The sequence below is a fragment of the Meleagris gallopavo genome, chromosome 3 (assembly GCF_905368555.1).
Source record: "Meleagris gallopavo chromosome 3, MGAL_WU_HG_1.1, whole genome shotgun sequence".
Taxonomy (NCBI): Eukaryota; Metazoa; Chordata; class Aves; order Galliformes; family Phasianidae; genus Meleagris; species Meleagris gallopavo.
In genome coordinates this window covers 2449473-2458919 of record NC_139406.1, presented here as the reverse complement: position 1 = coordinate 2458919, position 9447 = coordinate 2449473, and the positions used below count along the sequence as shown (strand labels likewise).

General features: G+C 40.8%; 1 protein-coding gene across 23 annotated transcripts in view; it reads right to left on the bottom strand.

Annotated features, from left to right (window-relative positions):
• The window catches only part of TPK1 (thiamin pyrophosphokinase 1), a 269647-nt gene that overhangs the window by 89913 nt on the left and 170287 nt on the right, over window positions 1–9447 (bottom strand). For 21 of the 23 annotated variants that reach the window (XR_014882231.1, XR_792765.4, XR_014882228.1 and 18 more), the window contains exon 7: window positions 345–456. The exons of the other annotated variants lie outside the window; for them this stretch is intronic. Coding sequence is in view for 11 of the 21 variants with exons in the window: in XM_085220019.1 (XP_085076145.1) it covers window positions 345–456 (112 nt within the window). In the remaining 10 variants the exon portion in view is untranslated. The remainder of the gene's footprint in view (window positions 1–344; window positions 457–9447) is intronic. 23 annotated transcript variants of the gene reach the window in all.

Sequence of the window (9447 nt, the reverse complement as noted above, 5' to 3'; positions counted from 1 at the left end):
ACATGTAACTAGGACTTAAGCACCCCCAGCATCTCCTCCATAGAGCGTAACGCAGCAAGATGGCAATTTATCACAACTCCAACAAATGTTCAATTTAAACAATGACTCCCAATTTGAAAACATGTCTCTGCCTGCAGTATTTCAGTTTTAAATACTGTGTGTTTTTTTTTAAACTTCATTCCCAGAAACAAGCAGGGGATCCATAAGGGATGCAGGAATGGAGTTCCACGCTCCAGTGCCCACCGTTGGAAGCCCCTGGGTGGCAGTGAGGCTGGCGGGGATGCTCAGCAATGACAGCTGCATGGAGATGTGTGGCCACAAGGAAAAGGGTGGCCCCAACTTACCAAGGTTCCACCTGAGACCAGTTGTGGTCACGCTGTCACAGGAGCTCCCAATTGGGATGAGGCCGCACCAGGAACCTTCCAGTCCTGTGTCCACCTGCAGCTTGTGTTTGCCCTGCAACACAGAAGGGACTGAGGTTGGCTGCAGAATGAGGGGAGATGTGGGCTAGGATTGCAGAAATCTCACTTCCAATTTTCATTCTTTTTTTTTTTTTCCCCTAATCTAAAGAGCTGTGATTCTTAATTAACACTGGTGAGAGCATTGCTGAAACTCCTGCATTTCTTTGATAACATCTTCAAAATTCCACATACTTCCCCAAAAACGTACTTTTCAGGAAGGAATACTTGTAGAAACTGACCTAGGTGCTGGAGAAATTAAGCTAAATAATTACATGAATATGCTTATACTAAGTAATAACAGTAAAGTGAAATTAAAACACATTTTATTTATACACAAAAGGTAAATTCAGCTTGTAACCACCAAGCTGAAGACACGTATGAGAAGCAGCTATTAACAACAGTGGGTATGTGACCAAGCTTTCAAGCAGCACTCACAGATCCCAGGTGAGCAGCTTGCCAAATAATAGCATATGAACAATCCCAATGAGAAGTGGATAGAGAAAATCTTTCACACAGCAAAAGGAAAACTTCAGAATTCTGGCTCAGTTTTAATTATAAGAAACTTACTTGTTTATTGCAATTTGTTTATTACAATTAGCTACAAGAATACCACAAATGAGAAAGTGACTTCTGAGGTGTTTGACAGATTTTCCTGTTAATGCCAAATGCATTATGAAGAAATAAATTCAATATGTGTCATGTTCTCAGTTAACAAATGAACCTTGGAAATGCTGCCCATTAGAGAGTATTGATTGCATGGTTTACACGTATTTGGTCGTGCAGGGACGGACGATGACAGATCCAGTATCATAGAATCATAGAATGGTTTGGGTTGAAAACGACCATAATGACCATCGAGTTTCAACCTCCCTGACATGGGCAGGGTTACCAACCACTAGACCAGGTTGCCCAGAGCCACAGCCAACCTGGCTGTAAGAGATTATTCTTTTACATAATTGTCTCAAAGCTTGCTGAGGATGCAGATGGACAAATCCAAGCAAGTCCTGGGTAAGGGTTGAGAAATCCTTTGTCTGAGGGACACAGATGGACAAGGCCAGGGGCATGAAAGAGAGATAAACTGCAGCTTAATGGCCATGAAGTAGTCTTTTGTGTGGACTTATCTCAAGGAAGATGGCCATCTCAGGGGGTAGGGCACACGACTTACCCAAGCGCCTAGGAATGCCAGAAGAAGAAGGATAAAAAGGGAACCTACAGCCATGAGGTGAGGTTTTGTGGCAACAGATTTCTCAAAAGAAGAGGTTTCTGCCATGAGAAGCCTCACACCTATCTCTCTCCCTCCTGGACTTGCTCTGTGCTCTACCACAATGCTGAAGAACAAAGGTATCTGCCATCAGATTCCTCACTATGGAATTCCTGCCTGCTGACAGACTCTCCTGGGCCTGCTACCTGAGTCCTGCTGTTTCCTCCCGGATTGGCTCTGCGACTTCCTCCTGGTACCCGCTAGCTGCCCAAGGCCGGCCACGCTGCTGCTGCTCTCCCCCTGCTGCTTTTGCCTTGGACCATCGGAATGGCGTACAACAGGACCGCTGATGGATCCTGGTGGTGACTATCCCCGCTTTATGCAATTCTTGCTTCTTTCCTATCTTTTCTATCGCCCTCCTTCCCTTCCCTAACACTCTAATTCGTAATAGTCACTGCCCTTCCGTTCCCCGCCTCCCTGATTAGGATTTACAGTAAACTGGTTGGACCAACATTTGAACTGTTGTTTCTTAATCACACGCTGGGTATATATATACTCTAAAGAACCTCCTCTTCCTCTTATAAATTGGAGCAAGACACTGGCCTTGAATGCTCCAAGGATGGGGCATCCACAACCTCCTTGGGCAACCTGTTCCAGTGCGTCACCACACTCTGAGTGAAAAACTTCCTCCTCATATCGAACCTACACCTCTCATGTCTCAATTTAAAACCATTCTCCCTTGTCCTATCACTATCCACCCACATAAACAGCCATTCCCACTTCTTGGTGCTTTGACTTGATTATGAGTGACCTTTAGAGATGATACAGCTTTTCACTTTTCAAGTGTTTATTCTCAGAAAAGCTCACTTTTCTACACTACTCAAAAGTTCATCATAAATTACTTAGAAGATATTGTAGAGAAGCTGAGCATGGATAAATTAATTGATAACAAGTTTTAAAAAGCGTGAAAAAAACCTCTGCGCTGAATCTGAGAATAGGTTAGCTTGGCCAAATAAATACATGCCAATTAAAAAAAAAAAATCCATGGAGAAAAAGAAAAGACAAGCTAGTCAGAATCGTGTGCAGACAACTACTAGAAATCTACATCATTTAATTTTGGGGGCATGCATAAGCAGTGCTTATCCAATAGCATATCCAATAAAATATTTTGTCTACTCAGCATATTACAAGTTCTGTTTTGCTAATCGTAAGAAAAAACGGTTCACAGGAGACATTGGAGGACAGATGCTTGTTCCTCCTGACGTTTTTAATTTGCTAGGAATATGTAGATTAGAAATGTGTAAGATAAAATGACTATAACTGTGACAGTCTGTCATAGTTAAATGAGCGAAAGAAAATCTTGCAACCCAACGGCACTCTAAAAGTCTGAATTCTTGCCTTCACTCTAAGAAATTTTCAAAGGAAATGAGCAGAATTGCTCTCAATTTGTTCATTGGCATTGAATGACTGAACAAAATAAGTAATGGTCAAGCAGTGCCACAGTAAAAGGCACCATTTCTTACATTACAGGGAAGTAATTTAATCTCTGAACAGCTGAGGAAGTTTCTGTGAATAAGAATCACTTAAGCGTGATCTACCACATGATACATAAGAAAAGTAGTTTGTCTCCAAAACGTCTCTTCTTAGATATCTGGAGGAAATTATTTAGTTCTAAAAATTGAATGTTATCCAGTAAAGAACATTTTACTGAGGTTCATTATAGACCCATAATGTGTTCTTAGAAATGAAACATAACTTTTGAAGAGGAAGTTAGTAACTACAATGTTATAACTGTTGTGCTCTCGGGAATAAGGTGGATGGATGAATATGCTTATTTGGGGACAGCACTTCGTGCCACTTCTTGTTATTATGGGGCAGGAGAAAGCAATATGATGATATATTTCTTGAAGGCTACTCCATTTGAATTGATAGATATTGGCTAATTTTTTTTTTTTCCATTTTATGGTATTAAGACAAATTAGAACCTGAATGAGTGTTTTAAAATACAGCTTTCATCAGGACAGAAGTGCAAAGATACGTATGTTTCTGTAAACTGTTGAAGAACAAATGAAGAGAATTCTCAGTTTTCTCCAAAAATCTACACATCACTGCATGTATTTTTAAAAGAGAAAATTAATATAACATTTCCTTTATGGGGGGAGTATCCCAATGATACCTGTCCTAACATACATACACAGCTCAACTGTAGTATGTGCTGCCACTGACATCGGCATAAATTTGGAAGTTTTATTTATGCAGTGTTTAACGCTTTTTGGATCTAAGACACTTCTTGGTTTAACAGACAGACAGAAAGTGAATGTGTTTAAGAAAAAGCTTGTTGGAAAGAGGAAAGAGAATTTTTGACACCATAAAATTTTGTGCCATGTTTTATACTTTCCTAAAAAACTTGTATAATTGTGATGCTCAGAAGAATGCGGTTCTTTGTAGGAACAAGAACTCATTGTCAGGGGTTGACTTTAAAAAAGCTACCTGTGCCCTGCCATCAAACATGGCTCCTAAGCCCTCCTTGGTTTAACTTTCTGTATCAGAAATGCTAGAAATAAGACCCTTCATTTCTATATGTGGGAATATTGAAGGATGAAAATGAGATTAGTACAATTTTTGAGAACAGATGAAGGCCAAGTCTGACTTATTATTTCTTTCTCAATTGATGTGTGTGATGGGCAGGAAATATGTATGTATTTGTGTATACAAGTAAATTAAACCATATGGAGTGTGAAGGTTATCCTCCCCTCCTGCCTTGATGTGTCATAGCTGAGCAAGTCTTACTGACATTGCTAACACTGAGTCTGAGTGGTCAAGAAAAAACACTGCATTTGTCAAGTCACTTGTCTGCTTGTCAGCAGTCTGCATTTTTTGTTTTTCTTCATTCTTGATATATTTTTAAAAATTTTATATCTTTCCCATGTCTCCTTTGTCTCAAAATGTGATGGATTTTCCTTGTATGTATATGGCAGGTCACCTACAAAGCTACATCAGAACTTTCTCCACGTTAGGGGAGGTCAAACTGGAAGTTTAGTCTAAGCCATCCTTACTCTTATTTACGAATAAGAGCACTTCATGTAGTCTTAAATTCATATGATTACTGCAGTATGAACAACTAAATTCAAATATTGTTTAGCTCTCAGGAAGTTCCAATTGAGGTAGAGAACAAATAGAAAAATATTCAGAGGATAAAGAAAGTAAAAATAGAATGGAGAGTAAACAGCATTGAAAAAATAAAGAAGGCAGAAAAGAAAACAGTGGAGTTCGAAAGCTGCAGTGTGTGTACATATGTAGAGATTATGTGCTTGGTAGGATTTGACAGCAGTGGTTAGAGATCATTCACTGTTTTATACATGTTACTTTGGAAGTAAGTACCTATTTCTACAAAACAAACTAACATTTGATTGTGGTAGTTTCTTTGTTTCTTAAAAATAAACTCTCTAAGTAATTTTGAGACTCTTCAGTCTGGTGTAGAAATAGATGAGGAAAGAGCGTTTCTCACTCATCTGAATTTTAACCGTAATTTACATGGCAGTATAGAGTCCGTAATTAATGCAGTGGACTTTGTAACTTACAAGAGACCATCCATTTTGGCCCTCATTTCAACATTGCAAAACCAAGCAAAATGAAACAACTTTTGCAAAAGAATGAATAAAAAATGGTTCAATAGGTGTCCTGTTTCCACAAAATAACAAAATGCTGTTTAATTATCTGTTAGTCACTGACAAATGAATTCTTTGGTAGGAAAAGCCTTCCTTTACAAAAAGAATACATACATATTCATAGACAAGGGGTGGTTGTTGCAGTTACTTCTAGAAGCTCATTACAATATTCCATGCCCATACTGCGCCCCAAACTCCACCCCTATTTCTTCTACATGTGTGGTGCCAAAGGCCATATGTATTCCAGCTTCAACTAGTTCAGTTTCTAGAATGGTTTCTAGAATGTGGCTCCTTGGGTTATGGTTCAGGTACCCCATTGTTCATGCTCAACTACTTTACAATGTTAACAGTATATGACAAAGTAAGCTGGCTTCCTTATTTAACTAAGAATCCCTGTGAGGATTTCTGGAAGGAGGAATTTGTGTTTTTAAATTAAAAACAGTAAGCAACTCTCATAAGGGGCTGCCAGAAGTAGAAATGTAAATGACTTTCAAGGATGGGGGATACGCTGATTTCCTTATTCTTCCTTAAGTTTGCTGAAACCTCTGCAGCATATTTTGGTAGTGATTCAAGTACTAGTTTAATCAGTATGTGAAGGTAAAAAAAAAAAAAATTATACCTTCAAGTCATTGCAATTTATGGTATAAGCTTGCCTTGCAGTGGAACTAAGATTTGGTTTGGAGCCTGCTGGATTTTACTTGTGCCCCATAACTGCCTGCAGTGCTGCTGCTCATGCAAACTGAATCTGACTGTATGAAATAATTCCCACAAGTCATTAACAAAACTTTTGGGGAGATGGTGAGACTTAAACATTGTCAGCTGATTGGTTAACGTGTATTTGCAGCGTACAGTAGTTGTCACTGAAACAAGTCTTTCAATCACAAACTCAAATTATTTTTGTTCTGGCTCAGTAGATAGCAGTGTTAAGTGGTTATTATTATTATTATTTTTAAGTGACTTGAAATGTCTTTCTACATGATTGTTCTGCTCACAAAGAAGAAAAATTGCTTCTCGCGGGTTCTTGGTGATACCAGGCAAAGTGGGCCAATACTCCTATACAAAAAAATAAAGGAGGAAGAGCTGTACTCACTCAGCTGGCAAAGGGGATCTCTGACTATGCACTCCTCAGGAAGCAGCCTAGATCCAAGAGATACTCTCCTTTCAGTGATCAAGCCTAACATGAGGCCAGAGTGGCTCCATCTTGGATCCACCCCTTCTGGTCACTTGAGGAGCACAGGTGCGAACAATTTGCCATCCATACCCCCTTCACCAGGTGCTTAGTCACCAGTTCAAGCCATGACCTAGCAGTTCCTCTACACTCCTCCCCCAGGGGAGTAAAGCAAATGTATAACCGGGTCTGTATTATAATTTCTGAGATCCACATACCAATTACTTGCAAAGTTACCAATTCCCTCTTCTAGTAACTTCCTCCACAGAGCAAGTAGGCTGCACCACTTCAGTCCTACCTGTACCTCCCAAGGCCACTTTACCTTACAGGTCCCTGGCTTGAGGTTCTCAGGGGCAGGGAGCATAAGATTATTCAGCATCCCAGTTTGGGAAAAGCATACTTCATTTCCTTTAATTTGGATGCTAAGTGGAAGGAGCCTGGCCCCTTCAGTCTGGGGGAGGGGACCTGCTATATCTACAAGGTGTTGTGTCTTCTGGCAAGGTGGGCTGTTGTCTTCAGTAGTAGCCTTGGTCTCATTCTGGTACAAGCTTTGAAGTCATGACGCATCTGGACAGTATCTGACATTAAGACAGGAAGTCCCCATATATTTACTGATGCCCACATTGTCTTTTGTCCAGCATGTTCCAACTTCTTTTGTAACCAGTGAGCAATATTCTCTGCTGGCAAATCAGTCAGCTATCTGACCCAAGCCAGTGTGTTGGCTTCATTGTTCCCAGGTGACTGCATGAGCAGTTTCCAACTCCCTACTCTATGCGTCCAGGGGGGTTGCAATGTTGGGTACTGCAGCACTAATGGGCAGGGTTACTTTGTGTAATTCTCTATAACAGAGAAGCACCATGTTCCATCTGGTTTCCAGACTGGCTATATAGGAGAGTTTTATGGGCTACGTGTTGGTCGTATAATTCCTACTCTTTCTAATTCCTGTATAGTTTTTGTAATTTCTTCTTATCCCCCTAGGAGTTGATATTGCTTACAGCTGGGGAAATAGAATGGACTCATAGGAATGAGCCCAGGTTGCACCAGGGGAGGTTCAGGTTGAATATTAGGAAAAATTTCTTCTCCAAAAGAATGTTCAAATGCTGGAATGGGATGACCACAGAGGTGTTTGTGTCACCATCCCTGGTGGTGTTTAAGAAAAGTTAAGCTTTTGTACTAGCGGACATGGTTTAGTGGGGAAGTGCTGGTGTGAGGTGGACAGTTGGAGTAGATTATCTTGGAGATCTTATCCACATTGGTGATATTCCACATTCCCACATTTGTATATCCCTGCAAAAATCAACTGCGCCACCCAAACACCGATACTTGTAATCCATAGCCTGAACTCTCCAGTATTAGTTTGGAGAATCAGTCCCTATAACCAGTGTATATTCCTGAGATGGGACTATGGAAACTTTCTACTCCCAGGGAGGATAGACACCCAACATCTAACTTCAACAGAGTTTGGGTTACTGAAGTAATTTCCCTCCAGACCTTCCTATAACAATACACATGCCCAGAAATCATGATGGATTGCCATAAATTATAGATGTTTTGGCTCTAGTATCTACTAGAGTGATGATCTGCTGTGTATTCTTTCAGGACCAATACATTGTCCCAATGGCCCAAGGAGACCCAAACTCTAGGAGGACCTTGGCCCTCATTTTATGCCATTAATATATCTAGACACAGACCTTGTTCCAAAGAAGCCCCAGAAGTAGCTAACTGGGCCTCCTGGGGCTGCTGCCTTCTCATTTCGGATTCAGAGGAATCTCCTAAATTCCATGGCTGGTTGGGGACTCTCTATTCTACTTACACTTTCCCTTCAGAACAGGCTTAAAAAATTGATTGGCATTAAGTTACCACCATAAATTTAGTAATACATGATTCAGTTGTTTATCTTTTAGGGTTGGACCCTTCCTTTTATAAAGTCGTTCTACATTTGCTGGCAAGATACTCTCAGCAGTCCTGATGGTGGAGCCCTTCAAGCTGATTTACAAGGTCAAGTCTCTCCAGTTTCCATAGGACGCAGATTTTGCCTGGATCTTAGGTGTTCTGTTTCTCCTAGGTCAGCTACTATCTGCACTGCTTGTTGGACAGTGGCAACTCTAGCTACCAGAGGGTTCAAAATAACTACTAGGGTTCCATACTGATGAGAAGAGTTTTGCTGCATGATTAGATCTCTTAGCCCAGCTGAGAATTTAACTAGTTCAGAACTTTCAAAGTCCTCCTCATAAATGACCGCTTTCATTCCTAATTCCCGTATATATGTTTGTAGATTTTCCATATTATCCCACATTCTATTCTGAATGGGCTTTCATTTGGCCATGTATGCTTATACATGGCAACTAGCCATTGTAGTAGCAAATCATTCCCATCATCATGTCTAATAGCTGAATGCAATCTTTGTCACTTGGCGAGGTGGGACATGATGGAAGCTAGCTTTGACATCTCAGACCCATTGACTAACACCTTCTACCCCATGTCCCATAGACTTAATAACCATGCAGGGACTTTCAATTCTTCATAGAATCACAGAATCATAGAATGGTCTGGGTTGAAAAGGACCACAATGATCATAGAATCACCAAGGTTGGAAAAGACCTACAAGATCATACAGTCCAACCATCCACCTATCACAAATAGTAAACTCACTAAACCATGTCCCTCAACACAAAATCCAAAGGTGTTCCTTGAACACCTCCAGGGTCAGTGACTCCAGCACCTCCCTGGGCAGGGCATTCCAGTGCCTGACCACTCTTTCAGATAAGTAGTATTTCCTAACATCCAGCCTAAATCTCCCTTGGCGCAGCTTGAAGCCATTCCCTCTAGTTCTATCACCAGTTACACAAGAGAAGAGGCCGACCCCCAGCTCACTACAACCTCCCTTCAGGTAATTACAGAGACCAATGAGGTCTCCCCTGAGCCTCCTCTTCTCCAGACTGAACAATC